This window comes from Mercurialis annua, linkage group LG4 (assembly GCF_937616625.2).
Source record: "Mercurialis annua linkage group LG4, ddMerAnnu1.2, whole genome shotgun sequence".
In the NCBI taxonomy this organism is placed as follows: Eukaryota; Viridiplantae; Streptophyta; class Magnoliopsida; order Malpighiales; family Euphorbiaceae; genus Mercurialis; species Mercurialis annua.
Window position 1 is genome coordinate 23,221,459 of NC_065573.1, and position 25,372 is coordinate 23,246,830.

The 25,372-nt window shown below is 34.0% G+C and overlaps 3 protein-coding genes across 3 annotated transcripts; 2 read left to right on the forward strand and 1 right to left on the reverse strand.

Moving 5' to 3' along the window:
- The first annotated feature begins 589 nt into the window (after positions 1 to 589).
- Positions 590 to 6,074, forward strand: LOC126678223 (probable glutamate carboxypeptidase AMP1). The gene is made up of 10 exons (XM_050373128.2): positions 590 to 1,593; positions 1,977 to 2,223; positions 2,680 to 2,828; positions 2,982 to 3,050; positions 3,225 to 3,312; positions 3,493 to 3,576; positions 3,703 to 3,791; positions 3,891 to 4,004; positions 4,150 to 4,284; positions 5,436 to 6,074. Exons 1-10 carry the CDS (start codon positions 643 to 645, stop codon positions 5,616 to 5,618), a joined length of 2,109 nt encoding a protein of 702 aa, XP_050229085.1. The 5' UTR covers positions 590 to 642; the 3' UTR covers positions 5,619 to 6,074.
- A 491-nt stretch (positions 6,075 to 6,565) lies between these two features.
- LOC126676521 (uncharacterized) lies at positions 6,566 to 11,047 on the forward strand. The gene is made up of 9 exons (XM_050370737.2): positions 6,566 to 6,794; positions 6,870 to 7,073; positions 7,176 to 7,278; positions 7,885 to 7,955; positions 8,117 to 8,165; positions 8,266 to 8,339; positions 8,464 to 8,576; positions 10,462 to 10,567; positions 10,743 to 11,047. Exons 1-9 carry the CDS (start codon positions 6,683 to 6,685, stop codon positions 10,844 to 10,846), a joined length of 936 nt encoding a protein of 311 aa, XP_050226694.1. The 5' UTR covers positions 6,566 to 6,682; the 3' UTR covers positions 10,847 to 11,047.
- An 816-nt stretch (positions 11,048 to 11,863) lies between these two features.
- LOC126676785 (ubiquitin C-terminal hydrolase 12) lies at positions 11,864 to 24,086 on the reverse strand. Its single transcript, XM_050371066.2, has 32 exons — positions 23,908 to 24,086; positions 23,572 to 23,635; positions 23,268 to 23,415; positions 23,004 to 23,161; positions 22,313 to 22,578; positions 22,008 to 22,226; positions 21,834 to 21,942; positions 21,639 to 21,754; positions 20,994 to 21,092; positions 20,755 to 20,864; positions 19,667 to 19,741; positions 18,930 to 19,008; positions 18,697 to 18,843; positions 18,541 to 18,621; positions 18,331 to 18,450; positions 18,002 to 18,124; positions 17,569 to 17,646; positions 17,395 to 17,483; positions 17,188 to 17,296; positions 16,945 to 17,013; positions 16,749 to 16,859; positions 16,408 to 16,463; positions 16,142 to 16,319; positions 15,948 to 16,049; positions 15,794 to 15,865; positions 15,433 to 15,498; positions 15,249 to 15,314; positions 14,699 to 14,785; positions 14,475 to 14,591; positions 14,251 to 14,325; positions 14,036 to 14,122; positions 11,864 to 12,535 (listed from the first exon to the last, which is right to left on the reverse strand). The coding sequence occupies exons 1-32, from the start codon at positions 23,935 to 23,937 to the stop codon at positions 12,494 to 12,496; spliced, it is 3,348 nt and encodes a 1,115-aa protein (XP_050227023.1). The 5' UTR covers positions 23,938 to 24,086; the 3' UTR covers positions 11,864 to 12,493.
- Between the last annotated feature and the right edge of the window lie 1,286 nt (positions 24,087 to 25,372).

Consider the following 25,372-nt stretch of genomic DNA (forward strand, 5'->3'; position numbering starts at 1 on the left):
TGGCATCTTCGAAGCAGTTTTCAGAGTTGTACTTTCTGCTATATTCCTAGATTACAAAATTTCTTAGCTCATGATTTGGCTCAAACTGTTAAGCGGGCTACTGTTACTTCTTTTCCTGTTTTAGTTTGAACAATGTACATTGCGGTTTTACTCAATCTACCTATCTTTTGACAAAAAAAAAAAACAATTATATATTATTTGATAATTAATAATCACATACATTCTCATTAATTATAATATGTATTAATAAAAAATAAAACACTACAATAATTGTATTAGTATTTTTCATAAATTAGCTTATTTTATTTAAATAAACTAATTTTTTACTTTTTTCATTTATTTTAAACATACTATAAAAACTAAAATATCCTAAAATATTTCATAAACTCTTTAAAACAATTTAAATTTTCATAAATTATGCACAACATATAAAAAATTTAGAGAAAATTCCATTTCCGAATATATATTCTGTCGAAAAAAAACCGAATAGGCAAATTGTTTTTAGAAAACACGAAGTTTTAATTTTTAAATAAAATATAATTATCATAAATGCCCCACTCAAATAAATAATTACGAATATAAAAGCTCAGCATTTCTTCACCGTCTTCCTCATTCTCTGCAAACAAATATAGAGAAGCAAAAATGTCTTCTCCAATAACAAAGCACATCACACTCTCCTCACCGTCGACAAAGCCGCCGCCTCCGCTCTGCTCTTTCCTCTTCTTCATTCTCCTCTGCATTCTCGCCTTCTACACTCTCCACCACCCTCACTCTAACCCTAGTCCCAATCCCCAAAATACCCTCCACTCTCTCTTCCTCTCCTCTTCTTCCAACACCACCCTCGCCTCCTACCTCCGCTCCCTCACTCTCCACGCTCACCTCGCCGGGACTAAACCCTCTTTACAGACCACTCACTACGTTCACTCTCATTTCAAATCTCTCAACTTCGAAACCCATTTGGTTAACTACACCTCTCTTCTTTCTTATCCTGTACACTCTTCGCTCTCCGCGCATTTCAGCGACGGCTCTTCGGTTTCCTTTTCTTTGACTGAGGAAGTTAACGGAGACGACGTCGTTCAGGCTTACCACGCGTATTCTCCGTCGGGTTCGGTGGAGCATGCTAAAGTCGTGTTTGTGAACTACGGTCGCGAGGTTGACTACCGTACGCTGGAGGCGTTGGGGGTGGAGGTTAAGGAGTGTGTCGTTTTGGCGAGGAAAGGTGGCGAAGGGTTGAGTAGAGGGGGAGTTGTTAGAATTGCGGAGTCTAAAGGTGCGCTGGCTGTGCTATTGTACGCGGAGAGGGGTAGGTTTGGAAAAGGAGTGGAGAGAGGGACGGTTATGAGAGGTGTGGGGGACCCGCTGAGCCCAGGTTGGGGAAGTGTTGCAGAAAAAGGGGAGAGATTAGGGTTTAATGATAGTGAAGTTTTGAAGAGATTTCCGAAAATTCCGTCTTTGCCCTTGTCTTTTGAGAATGCTGACGTCATTTTACGGTCTCTTGGTGGTCCAGTTGTTGATTCTCCTGATTGGAAGGTTTTTCCGGGTCGGGTTACGCCGGTTGGACCTGGTCCAACTTTGGTCAATTTTACTTACCAGGTTATTTTTTTGTTTTGGTTTCTTCTTGTTTTATTTCTGATAATGTAGTTAAATATATTTTATTCAGTTGTCGTTTGAAAAGCAGCATCAAAAAAATTAGATTTTGCTGTTTGACTTTTGGGTTCTGTTTTTTTTTTTGGTTCGTTATCAATTTTGTTTCATGAGACTTTTTGGCTTGATTATGGCTAAATGACAATCTATTGAATTTATGCTGTTCCTTTATTTATAGAAACATTTCCAAAAGTTGCCATTTGAATTGTATATTTATTGTTGCAAATATTGTCTCCATAGCAATAGTAGTTGAGCTATAAATGTATTGGTTTGTTTATTTTTGTGTGTCGAATGATTATTCTTGATTCGGGACCTTGGTGTTTGTCTTTTAGGGTGAGAATAAAGAAGTGAGAATCCATAATGTTTTTGCTGTAATAAGGGGATCAGAAGAGCCTGATCGTTTTGTGATTCTTGGCAATCACAGAGATGCGTGGACATATGGGGCTGTTGACCCTAACAGTGGGACTGCTGCATTACTTGACATTGCTCGTCGATATGCACTTTTGATGAAGACGGGATGGAAACCTAGAAGAACCGTTGTCCTTTCTAGTTGGGATGCAGAAGAGTTCGGGATGGTAGGTAATACTCCATCTTTACTTTTCATGAATTTACCAAAGTGCCTACTAAGAGAATCAAAATAAATATCTTAAATTTTTTTGGACTTGTAAAATAAATATCTTAAATTTTTTTGGACTTGTATATTCATTTTGGTATTATGTGTTGCACGTAATGTAATGACTTGTTGTCCTGCATAGTAAACTAAGGTTGTTATTATTAGATCAAAATGTGATGCATACTTTTGAATTTTATCTTTAAACAAATAAGGATACAATAGAATGTCAATGCCTTTTAAAGACGGAGTATTAAATATGCCTGATGAAAACTCATTCTATATTATTTCGTCATCTTGAATTTTTTTTCAAGAATCCTCTCCTCAGGCATAAAGGTCAACAATTTTGTAGCTGCGTCTTTATGAGAGAGCATGTATACATGTACTGAAGATGATTTTTCCTGCAAAATGTTCTGTTGCAACAGGTTCTACCGAGTGGGTTGAGCAGAACATGGCCAATTTAGGTGCCAAAGCAGTGGCCTATCTTAATGTAGACTGTGCAGTTCAAGGGCCGGGATTTTTTGCTGGAGCAACTCCGCAGCTAGATAATATTCTTCGTGAGGTTACCAAGAAGGTAAATAATGGAGAATGCACAATGTTGTTTTCTAAAATATTTTGGTCAATCGAAAATGTTCTCTTCAATCTCTCTGTTGCTAAAGTAATCTCAGCTTCTTGTGGTTTGACCAAAGATGTGTCAACTATCATTGAATATTGAACATAATTTCAGGTCAAGGATCCTGACTCAGTTGGTTCAATGATATATGAGAATTGGGCAGCCGCAGATCAAGCCATTAGTGTGAGCCACCATTCTTCTTTACTTGCTATTTGAAATTCATATAGATGGGTAAATATTTCTATACACCAATATATTAGTGTTGTCTCATAGCATTAATATGTCCTGAAAAAAAAATTAAAGTGACAAATTTTCAACCAGGTAAGAGTAATCAAGCTCATTATTATTGGCTTGCAGATCCAGAGACTTAGTGGAGTTGATTCTGATTTTGCCCCATTTCTGCAACATGCTGGGATTCCTTCTATCGACATATATTATGGCAGAGGTATAGTTTTGCACCTATGTCTAGCCACTTGTGTTGGCTTTGCAACGATTTTAGCAATTAGCTTTTCGGAAAATATTTAGGAAACTTTTTAATAATTTAAAATGTGTTAATAACTTTACAAGTGAAATAAAGTTACAATGCCGGCAGATTGTTGATGTGGTCATTTTTATGCTTATTCAGATTTCCCTGTGTACCACACTGCTTTTGACTCCTTCGAGTGGATGATAAAAGATGGAGACCCTTTGTTCCACCGTCATGTGGCTGGTTAGTTGTCTTTTCTGTCGATACGTGAGAATGCTAGAATACGTAAATGTGACCCTTCAGATTAATTGCTCGGTCAATGATCAAATCAGAAAATGTGAAATATATTTTCTTTTCAACATGTTTCAGTTGTAGCAGTTTGGGGACTGATTGCCATTCACCTGGCTGATGATTCCATACTTCCTTTTGACTATCTATCTTATGCAGCGCAATTGCAGGTATATATCTAATTTTATATATTTTTGGTATGTACTGATGTTACAGCTAATTTTGTCTTATATGAAATTCGAACCTAATATGTCCTTATTTGTTGCCAGGAGCATAATTTTATCTTGAGCAATTTATTAAACCAAAGCATATCGCTTGATACTTTAAGCACTTCAATACAAGGGCTTGCTTCAGCTGCTAAAGAAGTTGAAAATGAAGCACATGTAAGAAATGGGAAAAGAGTATTATGATTCTACATGAATCAACTGTGTTCTTTTTATCTTCACCTTCTATTGCTCTGCTCCTTCCCCAAATTTCTTTCTTTTGCAAATAAACTAATTTTGGGGCATTGATTGTTTTCATGTGCAGCAACTGAGCCTGCAAGAAGGTAGGGGTGATTCTATAGCTTTGAAGGTGCGTTCACTGAATGATCGGCTGATGCTTGCTGAGAGAGGCTTCTTGGACCCAGATGGGCTGCATGGCCGGCCTTGGTTTAAGCATATGGTAAGACTATTTACTTTATGTCCTAGACAATCTAGCACTGGATATTGACAAACAAGAACTAGACATTAACCAAAGTTACAATGTAACAGCGACTGGATTTCTTTTATCTGATGCCTAAAAATTTATTTCTAGATGACTTGTTAAATTAGGCCTAATCACTCAAAAACCCCTCACCTTTAAACTTTTTTTCAATTCCACCCCGACGTTGAAAATTTGTCAATTTTACCCACTTTTAAATTTTTAGTTTTCAATTGTACCCCGATATTTTAATTTTTGTTAATTTTTTTACTTAAATGATGAAATCATTCAATTAATTAAGTCTAAACATGAAATTAAATTCTTTTTTATTCAAAAAAGTACAAATAAGTCCTTTATTTTTAAAAACTAACTAAAAATCATAATCAAATTAACACTAATTTAAATTCTTAATTAATTTAACTAAATTTAAATAAATTTTAAAAATATACAATTAATATATGCGAGACATGGAGAATGTTTTAAACAAATTTTCAAACGCAAAAGACGTTAATTTAATTTTTCAGGGTACAATTGAAACACAAAAATGCAAAATAGGGTAAAATTGACAAATTTTCAACGTCAGGGTATGATTGAAAAGGGGCTAAAAGGTCAGGGTTTTTTAAGACATTAGGCCTAAACTTTAATATCATTTTGTCCCCAGAACTTGCATATAATGAGCAATAAATTCTGGTGTTATATGCTCGTTGTATCAATTAGTCCCCTGAACTTGTTAATTTTTGATCAATTAATCTTAATTTTTAGTCAATTTATTTCCTATGGATATATTCAGAATTGACACATTTGGTCTAATCGATACAAATTGTCAAGTTCAGAGGATTAATTGACTAAATATTTAATTTGATATTAGATATCCATGAGAAAAAGTTGAGGAGACAAACTGATATTTAGGTGTAATGAGTTGTTTGACCATTTGAATTGTTGCATTTGTGAGCACTTCACGATAAATTTTAAGCATTAAGAGCACATATTTTCTTCATCCGCAATGAGATTTTAGACGCTGGAAAACGAAGCAGGTTATCCAAATAAAGTATTAGCTAAAATATGTGCTACTTTTGCCTGAATCCAATTGAGTGCAAACATGATTAGTTTCGTAATATGTTTCGGTTGGGCAGATTTATGGGCCTCATGGCGACTATGAAAGCAAGCTGGATTTCTTCCCCGGAATAGCGGATGCTTTATATAGAGCGAAGAGTATGAATAACGAGGAGGGAGAAGCTGTAGTTCAGCATGAGATATGGAGAGTTAGCAGAGCCATTGAAAGGGCTACTAGAGCCCTTCAAGGACAGCTCTTCTGAGTATAGCCAGGCATCAACATGTATATATCATAGGCTAAACTCATCTAGAGGCCCTTGTACTATATCATTTTTGTTCAAAAAGCCCCTGTACTATTTTTTTGTTCTTCAGGTCCCTCTACTTACATAATTTTTGATTTTTTGGTCCTTTTTTAGTTTTTTCCAGTCCCTTTACTTACAATTTTTTTGTTCTTCCAGTCCCTCAAAAGGACCTAAAAATCGGAATTTTGCCAAGTACAGGGACCTGAAGAACAAAAAAATAGTACAAGGGCTTTTTGAACAAAAATGATATAGTACAAGGGCCTCTAGATGGTTTTAGCCTATATCATATTATATATATATGGAGTTACTTTTGTACATTTCTAGGTCTCATCACATCCAGTTTTTACCTTACTGGAGTTCCCTTTTTGTAGATTATCATTCCCAATTAATGAAAATCTCTTCTGATTTTGCTCTTCATACACTTTTCTGGAGTCTAGTTAATATTTTTACTTAGTTCAATTATTAATATTTTTCTAAACGTTACATTTTATTTTAATTTATTAAAGATAATAATATCTTTGTTAATTAATTAAAATTAAGAATATATTATTATTTTTTATATTGAATATTAGAAAAATGGAACTTATCTATGTTTTATTAGACAAGTTATCTTTAGACCTTCAATTTCTTGAAAAATTAGATATGTTTTAATTGAACTGTTTATTTATTTTCAAAACTTTCTTTTTTTTAGATAAAATAATAATCTTAAATTTATCGTGAGTCAACTTCGGCAAGCTACGTAGGACAAAAGTCGACGGAATTTATTTATGAACTGCCGGAAGTTCACTAATACTAAGTTCAGTAATCATTTTGGAACTAAAATTAGTTCAGTAACCATTTTAAAACTTTGAAAAAGTACAGTGGCTCTCAAAATCAATTACCCCTTATTTTTAAATAACAATAAATAAACAACTTCTGAAAATATTTTAAAACGAGAACAAAAGCGGCAAAAAGGGGAAACAAACGAAGAAAAACAGTGAATTTGAAATTTGGCGAGGGAAAAGATTCGACGACGAGATTCAGAAATGGAACAAACTATAACTCAATTCGGTCAAACCCTAACAGCTTTCTGCAACCACATCCAAACCAGCTGCGACGCTCTCAAGCTTTCTCTCGACCGCCGTCCCATCCCTCTCGGTCAGTATCTTCTTTTCTGTTTGTTTCCTTAGAAAATTCTGTTAGAAAATAACTTCTTGAAGCCTCTGACAACAGACTCGGCTTCGTCTACGTTCATACAATGTCTAAACCGCGGCGTTTCAGCCGCAAGCACCGATCTAAACTTGCTTGAATCAATGTCCATTGGTACGGTTTCTTTTGAGGAATTATTAGGTCATTGCAATGAACTTTACAAAAAGAACCAGGATGATCTCCTTCAACTTCAGGATCAGCTTGTTAAATCTTCTAGCTATAGTCCTGGTGAGCAGCTTGTTAGTAATCAATCTGTGTTTTACTCAATTAGTTGACTATTAATGGTTATCTTTATGTTAAGAGATTTATTTTATTTGGAATTTTACATAGAGATTTATGATTATGATGATGAAGAAGTTGAGGAATATGATGAACCAACTTTTGCTGCTGCCGGTACTGTTATTAGGAGTTTCGAAGACGATGATGATCCTCTGTATCCTACTTCCTTACTTTTTGTATTTATGTTTATTGTTTAACATTTTTTTATCCATATATCTATATTGTTTGGACATTTTTTAATTGCCAGTATGCAAATTGAATTGAATTTTTGTTTACTCACTTTTTATGATTTTGCTATGCTATAATTTGGTATATTCTTTCAATTCTTTTAGTTTCAATTCATAATAGAAAAGCATTTTGAACATGATTTAGACTAAATGTTGCCTTGTAAATGCCTAAATTGGGCAGTAGATCAATAGTTTTGATTTTCTTTTTGAACTGGCTGATAAAATGGGAAAGAGCTGAGACTTGAGTGATTTATTCTGAGTTAACGTGAAAAATTTATGGTACAGCTTTGATACAATTGGGGTGGACACTAGTCATGTTATAATAAGTGTAAACTGAATCCAATTAGGGTATGTAGGCACGGAAACTTTTAACCTGTAAAATAAATTGGCTAGTATTTGTGAAAAATGATATGAATATTTAATCTCTTTTGAGAACAATTACTGAGAACAGGTTACTGCTGATAATGATGGTGTTATTAATTGATTTAGTCCCTCCCACCAAGTGTAGATTTTGTCTTCCTGACTATTTGCAGAATGGATGACTCATTAAGGTTGAAAAACCTTGGCCTATCTGATGTCTGTCTTGCCGCTTTAGCATCTGAAGGTGAGTTTTATTTTCTGTTACAACTTTGCCTAAGCTTAATTATTCGTATTAGTTGATGATGATACTATGCAGCAGGCACATTTGGTCTGAATTTTATGCAAGTTCACTTTTGCTTCACTTCCATTATTTTGTGCTTCTACCAACATCTTCTTTTTGTGCAGCAAACAGTAAGATTGATGATCCTGATATATCAATGAGAGAATCAATGAAGTAAGCTCTTAAATGTTTGAAGTAACTTTTGTTTCACAAGAAACTTTGAGATTCTTTTTACTCATTCTATTATCATTTTTGTTAACTATTTACATTTTAGTCATTATGGTGATAAAGATTATAATATAAGGAGTCCCCGCCAAATTTCTGGGAATATCCTTGGTGTAAATGAAGGTAGATGGTGTTTATTACCAGTAATTACCATTTAAGCTTCTAATTACCGTTCCATTCAAGTGGTCTGTTACTGGAGTAATAAATACTAAGGATCTTATTGGTTATCTTTTATTGTGAAATCCAGGGGGAAAGGTGGATGTTTTGAAGTCAGCTGAAGATGCTAGGTCCTTTATAGAATTATCAAAAAATGATTATGATGGTCTTCCTTCCTACATGAAAACTCTTACATCATGGGAGGTAAGTTTTTAACTTCAATCTTCCAATTTAAGTATGAACATGTTCCACATAGAGTTTGAAATCCCTAAATAGCTACCTTAGAGGGGGTGAATAAGGTTTAGTGAGTAATTAAAATTTAGTAGGAGTTTAAGAGAAGAGAAATTGACACAAGCAATTTAGAGTGGTTCGGATTACAAACCAATCCTACTCCACTACTCAATCAAGGATTGAGATTTTAGAATTCACTAATGGACTGTGCTTTAAAGCTAAACACAAACTTTACAAAAGAGATTTCCAAGAGATAATCTCAAACTCACAAAATGTTTTTCTAAGGATAAACAAAAACCTACAACACTAATAATTGAATCACAATGATTAATCAATCAACAAAAGAGATAAGCAATCAATTAATTGATGCACAATAAATGTAGAGAGAATAAATTGAATGCTTGAGTATATGTTTTGTTGCTGGAGTGTCTAACCTCATAAATGAGGTAGACAAGGGGTATTTATAACCCCAACAACAAACCCTTGAATCTTCTAGAAGAAAACTCAAGTTTGTGCTGAAAAGCACCCTGTCGCGCCCGTGATTCCTATGTCGCGCCCGCGATATTCAAATGTCAGGAATTCAACCAATGGTTGAAGGCCACTTGCCAAGCAACTGATGGAGGGCTCTGATATAGCCGTTGGACCTTCAACGTTCATATTCATCGCGCCCGCGATGTACATGTAGCGCCCGCGATACATTTGGAAAACCAAAGCTGTTTGATGAGTGGTGTATCGCGCCCGTGATGTTATGTATCACGCCCGAGATTCATGTATCACGCCCGTGATGGAAAAGGGATCTCGGGCGCGATATGCTACTGGAACTAGTCGGAATATGGAATTTTCGATTCTCGCTAGAAAGCTCCGATTCGACCCGGGATGGTTTCTATATGTTCCTACACACTAATAAACATGATTAGGCTCTTTAAATTGATTGTCAAACTCAAAATTAGGGTTCAAATGGGACTTGGTCCAACAGAGTTCTATGTTCATGACATTATCTGCATTTGCACACACGGAATTGTATAACATCAAGACAATATTTGTTTGCTTTAGATTGGAAATTTGACTTCATGAAGCTGGCAATATATATTGTTAGTTAAAGAAAAGAATATGTATTGTCTTAACTCTAATCAAAATGACCATTTTAAGTTAGAACTGTTAGACGTTGCACAGCAAGCATAAAACACTTGAGGATTTAGGCAGACATTTCAAGTCAGAGAGATGAATGGTATGGGTGCGCCATAAGGAAGCTTTTATGTCATCTTATAATTTTGTAGTTGCATGCCCTTTTCATACAAAACGGCCCTAAGCCGAACAAAATCTAGGGAGTATAGCACTAAGACTACCAATACCACTCTTATGTCATGTTTTAATAATAAACCAAGTTCATGTAGTTTTGAAAAAAATGTGTTTTTAGTTCCTCGATAAGCAAAGGCTGTCTCGATTTCTTAATAGCCTAAAACCGGTCACAATATTCAAAAATATGTTTTATTTAAAAGAAAAAAAATCGTATTTGTATGCTCTACATATTCATGTATCAACAATGTACAGTCAAAGTATTAAGATATATCTATTTTAAGCAAAATAAAAGCGTTAAATATGAAAATATTTTATTTTTAAGATAGAAATAGAATATTTGGACTCAAGCATATTTTTAAAAACTAAAGGGTTTTTCTTAATAATTTTTGTGGTTTTCCCTTTTCTTTACTGGCGTCTCAGTGAGTTCTTGCATTATTTTACCTGCTGAATGAGCAACTCTCCATATATTGCTTGTTCCCTGAAAGATGTCCAGCAGTATCCGTCGGATATTGGCCTTTAGCGTTTATCCTGCTGCATTATTGTTTGTTTGACGTTGCAGGATATGGTAGCCGCTGTTGACAAAATTAACTCTAGTTTGAGGGAAAAAGAGAACATGAAGGAATGCAACTTTTTCCACCAGGATGAAATTGCATCCCTGGGATTAGGTATGTAAATCTCGATCACTGTTAGTATGAATTTCGGAAAAATCACGAAGCTATATTAGTTGCAATCCAGAGGGTATTATTTTGAATATTCAACTGGTTATGTTGTGTCTCCTATGTGTTATTGAAGTAGAATAATTGGCTGACAAGTGACTCTGGTGGTATTTGGTATGTTTAGGGCCAAAAGTCAGAACATATTTGCTGCTTCTAATGCGTATGAATCAGATGGCTGTGGAGACTATTGATGGATCGATTTCTTACAAGATATTGCCCAGGAGATGAAGGCTACCATACACATCATCATGGCAACTACTCTAAAAGCATTCACAATAAGTATAGTAGAGGATGTAATAGTCTTTTATCATGTCCACCACTACTCTCCCATAATGAAAGAAATTGTAAGATTTACTAGCATTAAACTGTATTATACCCATGAAACAGTTTAAAAGAATTGTAATGGTCCTAATATCATTTTTTTTAATAAAACAACAATTGTTAATAATAAAAACAATTATTGTAGTGGGTCTCGTAAATATTATTTCTAAAATCCTTTTTTAAAAATATAAAGTTTATAGTGAATAAAAAATAAATATTATAAGACTTAGTCATTATATTTAAAAATATATAATCCATGAGGAGAAAAAGTATAATATAGTTATGATAAACTCACACCTCAATCATTGTGGATAAGATCGAACAAAGGGTCAACGCACCCCCTAAACTTGTGATATAGGGTCATTTAATCCATTTTTTACTTATTTGAGCAACTAACCCCAACACTCTCTATTTTTGGATTAAATAACACTATAATCTATACTTTTATTGCAAAATATAAGTTTAGGATAATTTTCTCGTAATAATTAGGGAACTTTTTAATTTCTATTTCGCATCTCTCACCTCCCATTTGTATTTTACGTGTTTTTAAAATACAATTATGGAGTTATTTGACTTAAAAATAAAAAAATTGAAATTAGTTGCTCAAATAAATAAAAACTGTTTTAAATAACTCTATATCACAAGTTCATGGGGTGTATTGACCTTTGTTCGATTAAGATCATACTGCTTCAAAATCAAATTTCTCCACTACAAAAAAATAAAATCATGTACTTTAATTCACCTTATAGATCCATGAGAAAGAACAAAAAATACTGTGCCTTAGCATTATTCTTCCTTTCTCCTCATCTATATTCAATTTAATTGTTAAATTTGATTAGATCGATCAGAAATATGACTGATTTATTATTAAAAAAATAATTTGAGAGTTAATTGACCAGAAAATTGGGCAAGTAGACACTTAAATCGACCAAAATAAAACGAATAATTTATAGTTGAAAAATGTCAAGATGTTCAAAACAATGGGAACCAACGCTTGTACAGAGAAAGCGGAGGCGCTGTAAGAAAAAAGTCTGGACAGTGAAGAGTTACAATTCTTTTACACAAATCCAGAGCCTAGAAACCTGACAGACTGTTGGACAATATTACAAGCCCATCCATCTCCGAAGCCGAAGCTAAACAATAATAAGAGAGAGAAACAGATAAGGAACAAACGGCAACAAACTATACCCCGTATACATCCCCTAGCCAAAATCCTGTTATGTACTGCTAAATTACATTGGAGCTGTATATTTGGTAAACTAACCAATCTCTAAAAGAAGCGAGTCGGAGGAACGGAAAGCAAAGAAGAGGAGCTCAAGCAAATCTGTATCAACAATTAAAACAAAAACACGATACACTAGGGAGGCTGGCCTCCTCTCCCATTCCTTCCCTATTACACCTCCACAAATAGGGAAAACAGATCCTACAAAAACCGATTGCCTACACCTACAGAGGATCACTTTTTACGTAGAGAGCTTCATCCTTCCCGTGATAAATCCTAGCGTGGAGTCATATTCAACTTTAATATGCAGGTGGAGGATCATCAGCTCTTCCCTAATTGTATATTTTTACCGGTTTCTCGAATGTGTGACGGCTCTGCAATTTTTCAAAACCAAAAACAAAGACCAGTCAGCATTTCATCTTAATAACAAAAAAAACTCTCTTCATCCCAAATTGTAGACAATTAATTGTTACTTCGAGCGATGAAATGTCTTGTACCATGATGAAATGTCTCGTACCATTATTAAATATAGTAGTAAATTTTATTTTGAAGCTAGCTTTAATAATTTACATTCTTCATATATTAGTTTTGCACAAAACCATTACTTAATTAAAGGGGTACTTCTATTAAATAGCACCACCTTTAGCGCTTTTTGCAATTTAAGCACATACTATAAAGTGTCTCAATTGTTAGCCCAAACTTTTCAATCCTTTTAATTATTAGCACACGTCGTATTTCCGACATTTGAAATCCCACGTGGCTCGCCGGATTGCCTCGTCAGCGCCAGCGTGGCCTTCTTTATGCGATGTCGTTTTGGATTATTCTTACCAAATAACACAAACTACCATTTTGTCTCAAATATTAGCATAACCTTTCAAATATTTTTAAATTTTAGCCTAAAACATGTTTCCGGCTGTTGGAATCCAATGTGCACATTTAAGAATAATTACTGTCGTTTCTCGTGTTTCAAACGCGGCTCGCAGTGTGACTCGTCAAATTATTAAATAATATTTAAAATAATAGTTAATTAGAAATAGTTTATAATACTTTGGATGATTAATTTAATAGTTTAACGTTTTAAATTGATAATAAAATTTTATAATTATAAAGAATTTAAATAAAAAATCAAATAATAATTAAAATATTAATTTATTAGAAGTAGTTTACCTTATTTAGAATTTTATATGATTTACATATAATTAAAATAGTAATTGTTAAATATTTAAAATAGTTTATTTTAATATAGTAGTTTAATTTAATTAGTACTCTAAATTAGCTTAGTATAGTAGTTTATTTTTAGTTAGTACTCTTTTTCTAATAATTATCTCAATATATCCTAAACAGGTTTTAGGCTAAAATTTAAAAATATTTGAAAGGTTGTGCTAATATTTGAGACAAAATGGTAGTTCGTGTTATTTGGTAGGAATAATCCAAAACGACGTCGCTAAAGAAAGCCACGCTGGCGCTGACGAGGCAATCCGGCGAGCCACGTGGAATTTTAAATGCCGGAAATACGACCTGTGCTAATAATTAAAAGGATTGGAAAGTTTGGGCTAACAATTGAGACACTTTTTAGTATGTGCTTAAATTGCAAAAAACAATAAAGGTGGTGCTATTTTATAGGAATATCCCTTAATTAAATAAGAATAGTTGTCTTTATAAATTAATTCATCTTACCTGACTAAACTAAATTTCTTTACATGTGTAACTGTCCTACAGCGTTTATAAATTTGGGACAGAGAAGTATCTATATTAGGTACTTGTCAAAATTTCATCATAACCCATAATTGTTGCTAAACTGTCATAAAACTAGATTAGGAAAGGATACATTTCTTGAAATATGAGAAGGTATCAAGTAAGTGAGCAATATATACCTGGTTTACAGCATAAGACCTCTTGGGGGTGTTGTCTGAATGCTCCAACCCAAGATACTGCTCCCAAGCACCATAAACATCTCTCCTCTGTCAAAAAAGAAAAACAATGAAATAAAAAAAAATGCACTCCATTTAAATACCGAGCAATTAAACACAGCATGCCGAAAACTGTATCAAAGAATTTCACAAAAAAATGAAGACTTAAAGAGGTGCACCTGAAATCGGGTGAACACTACATCGGATTCCTGTAAATACTCTGGACGACCTAGTGAAAGAAATGCAAATTTCCACTGAACAAAAAGGAAAAGTCAGTAACTGAATAATATATAAACTTTTAAAGGGGTTAAATATACAATACTCAGCAGAAAAGCTACGGGATGTGTTTAATGATTTTATGTGATGATATTGTACAGGGAAATATTTTACGTTCCAAACATACCTTAGAGAACTCTTCATCAGGAACCTGCAACTTCTTCTGTATGCGCACTTTAACTTCAGATAAAATTTCACCTTCATGGATGACCAAGAAAAATGGTTCTCCAAAATTCTGCACTTGCTGATAGACACAAATCATGAGCGAGTAAATAATCTAGCAATCATTGACAAAAACTAGATAGCCCAGAACAAGTAAACTCTTGCAATCAATTTAAAGATGTTCAATACCATTTGATTCTGAGCAGTTTCTTTTGTGAAATGGTAAACATGAATCAAACGATCATGGGGACCAAGATTCTTCTCTTCTTCTGGGATCTATGGAATGAAAAGGAGGGAGAGAGAAGTTAAAAAAAAGAACTAGAAACAGATTCTGCAAAATCAGACATTTAATGAAACATCCCTAGCATTGGTATGCAACTGATAAATAATGTCCATTTAAAAGCCTACACTGCTCGTCATGCAAGGTTCTGTTGGTGCTTATGAAGCCAATTGTTATGCCTGCGGCCAGTTAATTTTTTAAAAAAAAGCTACCATAAGACATGAAATCAAATACTACTCCCGTAGAAAATGCTGCTACATAGATGAAGCGACATTTATCCACATAGTACATAGATGGAAGCGACACCAGTAGAAAATGCTACCACATAGATGAATCACAAATGGAAGCGACACTTATCCACATAGTACATAGATGGAAGCGACACCAGTAGAAAATACCACAGATGAATCACAAATGGAACAAAAGGAGAATTTCAAAAAAGAAGGAAAATTGACTTGCCTCCTCAGCACGCAGTGTCCAGTACTGATCATTTATATTCTCGATTTTTTCATTTGGAGGAAAAATCTGTGAAGGCCATATGCCAGAATTAAGACTCAAATAAATTCTAACATAGGGTTAAGGAAAGAAAATGAACATTAAAATACACTTTAAGCAAACCAAGCTTCAATAGCAGAATCAATACCTTGTATATCTTGTGATAAAAAACTTCAAGAAGTCGAAGTTCTGCATTTGGGTGAGACAGCTCTACCTGTTTCCACAAGGTAAAAGCATTTGCTAATGTCAAATATAGGATACTGTTCAACACAATGAAAGAGAGAAAATGCAGAACACATTTAATGGCATAATCCTACAGTATAAATCTAACAAGAAAACCAGTGTTTGAAAGTGGAACTCGTCATAAATGCAAATAAAATTGATTGCAACTTGGCTGTCTTCTTAAATGTAATAAAACAGAATCAAGATCAAACAAGCACAAAATCAAAAGGTGCTTCAGCAATCATTAAATGTGCATCAGCAACTACACAGCTGGATGGAGGTCTTACCTTAGTTCTAAGTTCATTAATGACATCACCTACAGTACTCTGTTTAGGTAACCTAATATTATGAATTACCACCTGCAAAAAGTTAATAGTGTGATTAGTAGGACTATAAAGTCACTCGTCCATATAAAATTTGATCAATTGATTTCACACTTGCCTCATCTTTAGTAGCATGGTGGAAAGCAACTTTCAGATTCTTTAAACCTTGCAATTCCGGAAGAGGAATATCCAGAACTTCATAGTACAAAATATCAGAGGTCTGTGATAAGTACACAACACTAAGATTAGAAGCCACACTATATTACTAGCTAATTATAGTGAAAAACTTCATTCAACCCATTAAAGCTCTACCTGATTGTAGTGAACTAACATATCTGAAAGATGCTCAACTCCTCGATATTTAATTGGTTGGGGCTTAGGCTGCTGCGAATAGCAGTTGTGAGATGTTAATCTAATTTTTGATGGATCTTCTAAACTAATTTGGCGAGCCACTCTTTCCACGACATCATCATAGGTATGTAGCTTTGACCTTGAAAAAAATATCAGGGTAAGTAAATGTTTGTACATCAACACTTGAGGCTTTAAAATAAAACAGTGTTCTTGATTCATGTACTTACAACTCTAAGCAAAAATCATCCTCTTTTGGCTTCTCCAATAGTCGAAAATGAACTACCTTTAGAGGATAAGATCACAATGGATTAAAATGGTAAACTGAACACATTAAAGGTGATAAACTGAAATTTGGTAGTATAATCTAAAAGTTGATATCAAATACTTTAATAGGTCTTGAAAAGTATAAGAGGAAAAACATTACCATACAAAAATCACAATCTTATCTCAAACTAGATGGTGGCCATGAACTAGATGATATACAATATTGTTTCAATTTCTGTCCCTCTCTAGGACATAAATCCATACTATACGAGCCACCAGATCCAAAATATTTCAGAGTGCTTACCTGTCGATTGTGCACATATTCCAAAAATGAAGGTACATCTGGGTATCGGCAATTTTCTTCAAGCTCGAGAGGAGTAGATTTCTGAAAGCAAATGATGTCCCCATCCTCAATCTGCAATAAAACAAAAGATTTAGTTCTACATCACAATGATTAGACAAAGATCCGAAAGATCAGTAGCAAGTAAAAGAATAAGTACCTGACTCAAATGAAATGAGGTCTTTTTATCTAGGTGTTCACACATTACACACGGCTCAAACTTTATTTCCTGAAACCAAAAGGCATGTAAGACACTGCACTTAAGAAAGTATTTGCTGATGGCAAATATTTAAGTATATAATCTGCTTGAGCAGCAATTGTTATGGATATAAGACCTACAAACACCATGCATACATATGAATATGTTTATGCATATAAACAATCTTAGATTTGACCCACATACCTCATAAAGTTCAATCTCTTCATCAGGTGCAAATCCAGCCATTTCATTAAGTTTTGCCAAAATTTCCATTGGCTTGCCAGAACTCTTTACAAAAAGCCTACCAACATATCTGCCATGACAGAATAAACCGAAATTTCATTAAGCATTATTCAAATGTTACAGGTCAAACAATTTTAAAGGAAAGAGAGTAATAGATATTTTCCACACCGCAATACTGCCTTCTCAGGATCATAAAGCTTAAAGAAAAGAAGAATATCATCTTTAGTTTTGTCAGGAGGAGCAATAGGACGTAAATCCTGAAAGTGTCGCACATTGAAAAAAGTTAGTTTTCACTCGTAAATGCCAGTTTTGAAAACTTCATCATTAGGAACACGCCATTACCAGCTCAACCTCTACTTCTAAGAATAATTTTAACTCTGCATTGTGTGCTTTATTTGAAACCTCCCTCAGCTGTCCAACCTATGACCATAAAATAGTTATTAGCCAGACTACATAATAAATGATCATATAAACTTCAAGGCCAAAAGAAAAGAGACATAATCAACTGGAAACCAAACAGAAGTGAGTACATTGAGCAAGGATTAGCTGCCTATTACGTTTTTTACTCGAGCTTCAGATGTGTTAAAAGAAAATAACAAGCAGAACCGTCATCTCTAACCAGTTCCCTATATATGATTATCCACTTCCACAATAAGGAGTGCAGATATGTTAAAAGAATACATAAATAAACTAAAGATTGCCATGTCATATATTGATGCCCTGAACCATTTATTAAGTACTTCTAACAAGAAAATATGGAATCTTAAGAACTTACTGTTTGGGATTCCTCCTGGGGTGTCAATGGTCGATTGGGACGATATGTATGGTTTTGGCGCTTTGCCCATATCCAAAATCGCTGAAATTGAACTGGTATACCAAATTCTTTAGCAACCTCTTCCTGTCAATCAGCTCATTATTAGAAGAAATATTTTCATGCACATCTGCTTATGGGAATAAACATCCAACGGATTTTAGTTGGCAACTTTACCAAAAAAAAGAAGGAATTAAAAAAGAGCGAAAAGGAGTAGGGTTATGTACTACAAGGAGTGCACGGAATTCGTGCACTATTAATAATGAGAAGAGCATTACTGAAGCCAGCATTACCTTAAAAACATTAAATGGTGTCTGCTTCTGGATACGGAAATTACGAACTTTGTCATGATCCACAAGATCAAAATAAATGTCCCTTCCAATCTGCTCCTTAAGGTCCTGATCGCGTGCCACCTAGATGCATCAATCATGGACTTCAGTACAAATTTTTGGAAAATTTTAATTGTCATTACTAACACTGCAATGGAAGAAAACAAGCAACACCTTTATAATGGTATAAAGATGGGCTTGAGCTTTATATCGTCTCTTGTCTTCCTTCTCCTCTTGCTCCTTCTTCAACCTAATCTGGAAGAAGGTGAAAGCATGAGTCTTGATCTATGTGTGCATATAAACATGGACATAATAAAACAAAAAATTTACCCTCAAATGTTCAGCAATATCTTTTTCATCAACATTACAAATAATCTTGTCCTTGTCACTTTCGCGAATATATACAAGCATGTAGGCATTCGAGTATTTTGTGAACTTAAATGGAGCATTATTAAAACCAGGATTTGTCTGGGGTAGCTGGTAAAAAAAACATGGAAAACAAAGTCAATTCAACATTAATCCCAAATATCACACCGATATAATCAACTCTATGAGATCATTACCTCTTCCTCACCACCATACTGCTCCTCTAATGCTCTCTTCACATCTTCTTTCGTCACCCGCTCGTCATCAAATTTAAACCTGTATCGACAAAGTCATAAAAGGTGAATTCTTTCTTGCCCAAACCAGAAGATACCGAGCAAAGGCTTAAAGCGAGAAGATAAATACATATGCATGAAACATTTATTGGTTTGTCAATCAAATTGATACGAATAAACAACATCTAGAAAGTCTAAGATACAGCATACAGGATTAATTAGCATGATTGACTGCACTAGACCAATTGGCCATATTTTAATCAAGTTCAGATTCCACTTTAGCAATTTATGGCATTCCTACTCAAATTGTGCACAGAAGGATATAGAGGGAACCTCCAACAAAATAGCAATATTTCAGCTCAAACATACATGTAACCACTCTGCAACAATTCAAAACAATTTCAATCAAATTTTGTTCGAAGGAAAAAAGGATCAGCGGATACAAGACCCAGCTCTCAAAAAAAGATAATAAACTACTTTTGAATCTTTCCTCCATAAATAAACCACAAACTAAGGAAATAAAATGAGTCAGTATATTATCTTACAATTAATCATATTAAAAATAACACATCCAAAATCAGAGAAATCACACACGTGGATAAATAAAAAAAATTACGTGTGTTTAGAAAGAGAGAAAGAGAGAGAACATTTTGAATGGTTGTTTCCAAAAAGAATTCCACAGAATAAAATAGAAAGTGTACCACTGATCAGAAAGGGTTGGCCGGATAAAAGCATAATAATGTCCACCATGCACGCCTCCACTATGAACCAAGACACTGTTTGGAAAAGAAAAAAGAGAACACAGAAGTAAACATACCAACACACATTTACGAAACATAATGCTACAATAAAGCTACACCAAGAAACATATACAACAGTAAGTTACTTGCATGAACCGAGAAATCGAGTAGAAAAAACAAAAGAAGACGCAGAGATGTCAACATACAAACACACATTTAGGAAAAGTAAAAACTGATAAATGTGCCAAGAAACATACATATAACAATAATTAACATTTGGTGTTAAGTTATTATCAAACAAGCAATTCATCTTTTCTTTAAGATGCCATTCAAGCACCATGTAGGTCCTATTCACAGAAACACACTGCGATTCTATTCACAGAGACACCAGTTTACTTATTTATTAGAAGTATGAAAAAAGGTGATATCTCCATGAAAGCAATGGTGCAGATGAACAATTTAAAGTTTGAAGCATGCAAACAAAAAACAGCTGAGGTTACAAAATTAATAAACAGCAACGTACACCACAAAAAGGAATTATGCTTTTTAGGTAGGATGGCAGCAGGGTGGGAAATCCCTGGATTTTCTTCCACATGAAAGATACACAGGCAAAATTGCCCCATAAGCAGAGTTAAGGAAGGGATAGGAGGTGTACTTTTCAACTTCTAGAGATGCGATCTAAAAGAGACTATGTATACGCATTTCAAAAAAGAAATATTTTAGGATATGTTTATGTTACAATAGGAGAGCAGGTATCCTCTTTAAGATAGATACGGGCATGGATAATTTCTAGCAGGAATGAGGATGGTTAATGATTGTCGATTCCCACCCCACCCAGCCCTATTGATATTTGTAATTTCAACACAAGCAGCAGCTGATGACCAGACAGAAGGAAAAAAAAAAACCAAAAATCTAACTAGTTTGACCCTTGATGAGTTCAAAGCAAGATAACAATCAATCAAGATGGTTAAGAAACTTGTTAAAGAACATAAGCTAAATGTTAGAATCCTAAAATCAACCGACATAATATAGAACCAAGTAACTCATACCTATGAAGCGTGTAGAGATTACGAACACTCCGGTCTGCATCTGGTGATAAATATTTTCCATTCTCTCTATCAAGGTCAAGTTGAAGAGGAAACTCGTATCGATCATTAATCTATTAAAAAAAACATCCCATCAGTTAGTGGAGCTAAAGATGGCTAAATGAAATCAAACTAACAAAATTTAGTTAGAATCAAACTGAACATGCAGCAAAGTTACCATATAAACCAGTTACAAAACTGACCTTCACCATAGTATCTCGCATAAAATCATACTCAAACCGCTTTAATTGGAGTTGAAGGACAGGAGGGAAGTCAATAAACAAGACACCCTTCTTAGCATCCTGCAAGAACATAGTTGCATTATTTGATATAACTTATAAGATTAGTTCCCAAAATGACTCAAATTGTCAAATAAGCTACTGCACATCAAAATTTGAGGGACTAGCATATAGAAAGACTGCCGACAAAGCATCACAACACCTAAGCAATCACAGAAGCAATATTGAAACGTACCCTGTCCAAAATTTGTCCAGAAAAAAAGCCCAAACATTTTTCCAGTTAAGTCCCTAATTGTGGAATTAAAATATCTCATAAACGATGATTTAGCAAACTCGTTGAGTCCAGCAGTTTTTATTCTAAAACTACTTACAATTAATTTCAGCTGAAACTAACAGAAGCCTCTTTATACATATAGAGTCAGTAGAATATTCATGTTATTCAGATTATATTGTGTAGCTTCTATGCACTACATTGGCACACAATACCGTTATTATTAGTGGTGTAAGTGCAAAACTTAATACAGCTAACAACTAAACAAAAAGTTGGTTGAGACATATAAACTTTGGCTTTCGCTTTGGATCTATGCAAATTTTGGTTTAGCTACTAACCTGCAGACCATGTTCTTCAGCATGGTATTTATTATCACCCTCAAGTCGTTCAACTTCAACATACTTGTCAAAAGAAGCATAAACATCCCGGCAACCTTTCACATCAAGCTGGAGATCTGCCATGTGACATCAACTTCTCAGATCCTGTAGAGACACTATATCAAAAAAATTAAATAATGGTGAATTTTTAAATACCATAAAATGACTCCTTTCTTGTAGATTTATAATCCACATTGATGCATTCAATATAATTCATATGGTGCCCCTCAAATAACTGCTGTATTGTCCCCTCCACAACAGTCCCCTGGACCAGTAAAAGAAATATTAGTAATGAACTAAAATAGGCACTAAAGCAGCTATAGATAATACCTTCATTTTATCCTCTAGCTTCTCGCACAGAACCCTATTAAGTTCTTGCACATCATGTTGCATGAAAGAATCATATGTATCCCAGCCAAAAGATTTGGTTAATTCTTTTGTTGCAACACTGGTGTCATTATATTGCAGCTTATAGAATAAACTTTGCAGAGCCAAAGGAATACTTCCTGCGGGCAAGTCATTCTCAGTAGTTGGCATGTGGTACACAGCCTGAAATATTCATCTCATAATTAAGTATTTCCTACACATTACAAAACATACTAAGCTTAAAATAGAACACCCAAGAAAAATCTGACCTTTCTAAAGTATGGAATGTGGTAAAGAGTCTGCAGGAGAGAGTTCATGTAACAAGTTGCTCCCTGGTTCTTTAATCCCACAAAACCAGTCTCCTTTTTAGAGTCGTAAGCCCAATAATCAAGAACTTTACGAACAGCAACTTCAGCTTCAACAACAACTGAATCATTCACAAGATATCCTCTAGTGGGATCATAAAGATCACCAAGGGGCATAAATGATGTAAAACCCCAATCACTCTCTCTTGCATTAAATTGATGTTGTGTATCTGCAGTATTTTGTGACAAATAAAATAGCTGTTAAACAACATTCGAGCCCGAAATAAATTTAACTTTTGACATTCGATAGTATGTGATTTTTTCGTTTACACTATAGATTTCCTCACAATGTTTTACGCAATAGACATTTCAAAACGACCATCAGCAGTAAAATACTCAAAGTAAGGGCAATCAATTCTGATACTATAATAAGGTTGTAAAAGAGAAACAGAATCATTGAAAATTATACACTTATTGCCTAACATTTCCAACCAACAACGGGTTTTTACAATTGAAGTAATTTTGTAGTAGAGCAACGCAACCAAAAGATTACATCCGTAGCTAACTAAAAAACTGTTAGAAACGACACTGCTTAACAATTCACCAAACAAGAAGACTGAAAAATAAAACAAACACATTGGATACGGATGGATACCTTTCCTAATAGTGTACTTGTTATGGATTTGGTTAACCACGGCCAAACTGAATTGTGCATATCTACTCCATCCGTATGGCAATGCAGATGAATCGGCAACATCCAAATACATAGACAAGTGGTCCACATTGTTTCCCTTGGGAAATATCAGTATCCGCCTGCCAGAAACACAAAGTTGGAAAAAAGATTCAAAATCACATTATTGCAATGAGAGATTTCGTCATTTAAACAAGTCAAATTACCAAAATAAGTAAATATTTATACCATTTGTAGCCGCCAACAACAAAGGCATCAGAATAGTGCTTCTTAATGTTCAATCTAGAGAAATTTTCAATTGTCCAAGCAAACTTCAAAGAAGGAGGATCCTCCACTGGCTGATTCTCCACAGTACTAACTTGTTCAGCTTGTGCAACTACAAGCACATAACAAAGCACACAAACTTAACATCAAATTCAAAACCCTAACTTACTAACTAAAAAAAGCAACAAATAAACTACTCACAGATCCACCTGATCATAAATTCAATCAAATAAAACAATTAAAACAAACGAAATCAAATGTCCAGTACCTTCCATAGGTTGTGGACCTTCAACCAAATCAGAATGCGGCACAAGCATCTCTTCATCTTCATGCTTCAATTAAACAAAAAACAAACCAAACATATCAATCAACAATAAAATAATCGATCATAACCTAATTACACTGAATTAAAACCCTAATTACACTTAAAACATCAACAAACGCAAAAAAAACAAAGAAATGACACAGATTCATATCCATTGCACAATCAAATACGATCCAAAAAATGATAAAATGCAAAGCAAAACCCTACGAATCCGCAAAAATAAGCAAACGAAAAAGGCGCAACACAAATCAGTGTGGTTAAAGTGGACGATTAGATTACATCTACCGGTGGAGGAGTCATCATAGTCATGACTGAAGCGATATAGGCCGTAGGATCGGCAAATCTGAGAAGCGGAGCAGAAATCAAAACCAGAAATGAAAACAGTGAGATAAAATAGAAATGCGAAAGCGGGCTCTGCAAGGAGCGAAACAACTGATGGCTATACACAGGACTTGTTATTATTTTTTATTTTCTTTTTTTCTACTACTTCTAAAAGGGCATTTCTGTGATTATGTTATTTGGGTGAGGTTAATATGGGGAGGAGGAGGGATATTTTTAAAATTTGACGGAGTGATTACTGTGATCATTGTGCAGACTTGGATGGGGAAAACCCAGTAAGAAATTGACATGTCGGTTAATTAGTTCGGTGATTATTCGGGTTTGCTTGACGTGGCTGCCTGTCACGTGGTTTTTGACAGGTCGGTGACGCACACTGTTTTTTTTTATTTTCATTCCTAGGATTGATTGAGTGCTTTACCTTTTTAATTATTGTTTTGCATTTACTGCTTTAAATTATTATTACCGCTTGCATGCAGGCCTGGTGGCCGGGGCATATCCAGATCAAGTATGCAGTTGGTATGCCCGATGGATTTAGGCCCGAGTCCATATCTAGAAAAACTTTCCTCGACAAAATTAATTTATAAGATAAAACTTTAAACATAACTAAATTTATCAAATACGTTTAAAATGTCATTTGAAATAACATATCAGAATTGATCATATGATATTTTAAAAAAAAGTTAAAATGTATATGACTTCAACATTATCTATTTATAAATGTAATAATTAGTATCTTATATAAACATAACATGAAGATAGTATCTAGTCTCGTATTGTTTAAGTATGAATCTTATCTTTAAAAGTAACAATCATAAATAGCTCAAAAATAAATTCACCCGGAATTGAAATTAGCATTTAGTTTTGACCAGATATAAATATAAAATTTAAATATAAACTGCATATGTTTTAAGATTAATAATTATATATTATCTATTTTAATATATTTTGAAATGGAAATAAACTTTTACTCGAGATGGGCTCAACCAAATAGGAATAGAGTGTTTAATAATTAAAGAGAATAAAATATTTTTAAAAATTTAGCATTATTTATTATGAATTATTTTCATATAAAATTTACTATTTATAAATTACGAGATTTATTCATATGAGAAGAGTTTATAATAACATAATCTTTATAATGAATTTTTATTTAATTAACTAGATTCAGGTCAACTCTTTGTAATAGTAACCGATTTATTTGTCAGTATGATTTAAAATTGGAGTGTTTATCCCATGAATAGTTGTGTCATGTCATATTTATAACAAGCCAATAAGCATTTACGATATAAATTTTTTTAATTATATTTTATTTTTTAATCATTAAAAATTCCATATTACTAACGTATAATTGATTTGCTGCGCGAATGATATTGCGCAACAGTCGTGTTGAATAATTTTCCTTAAA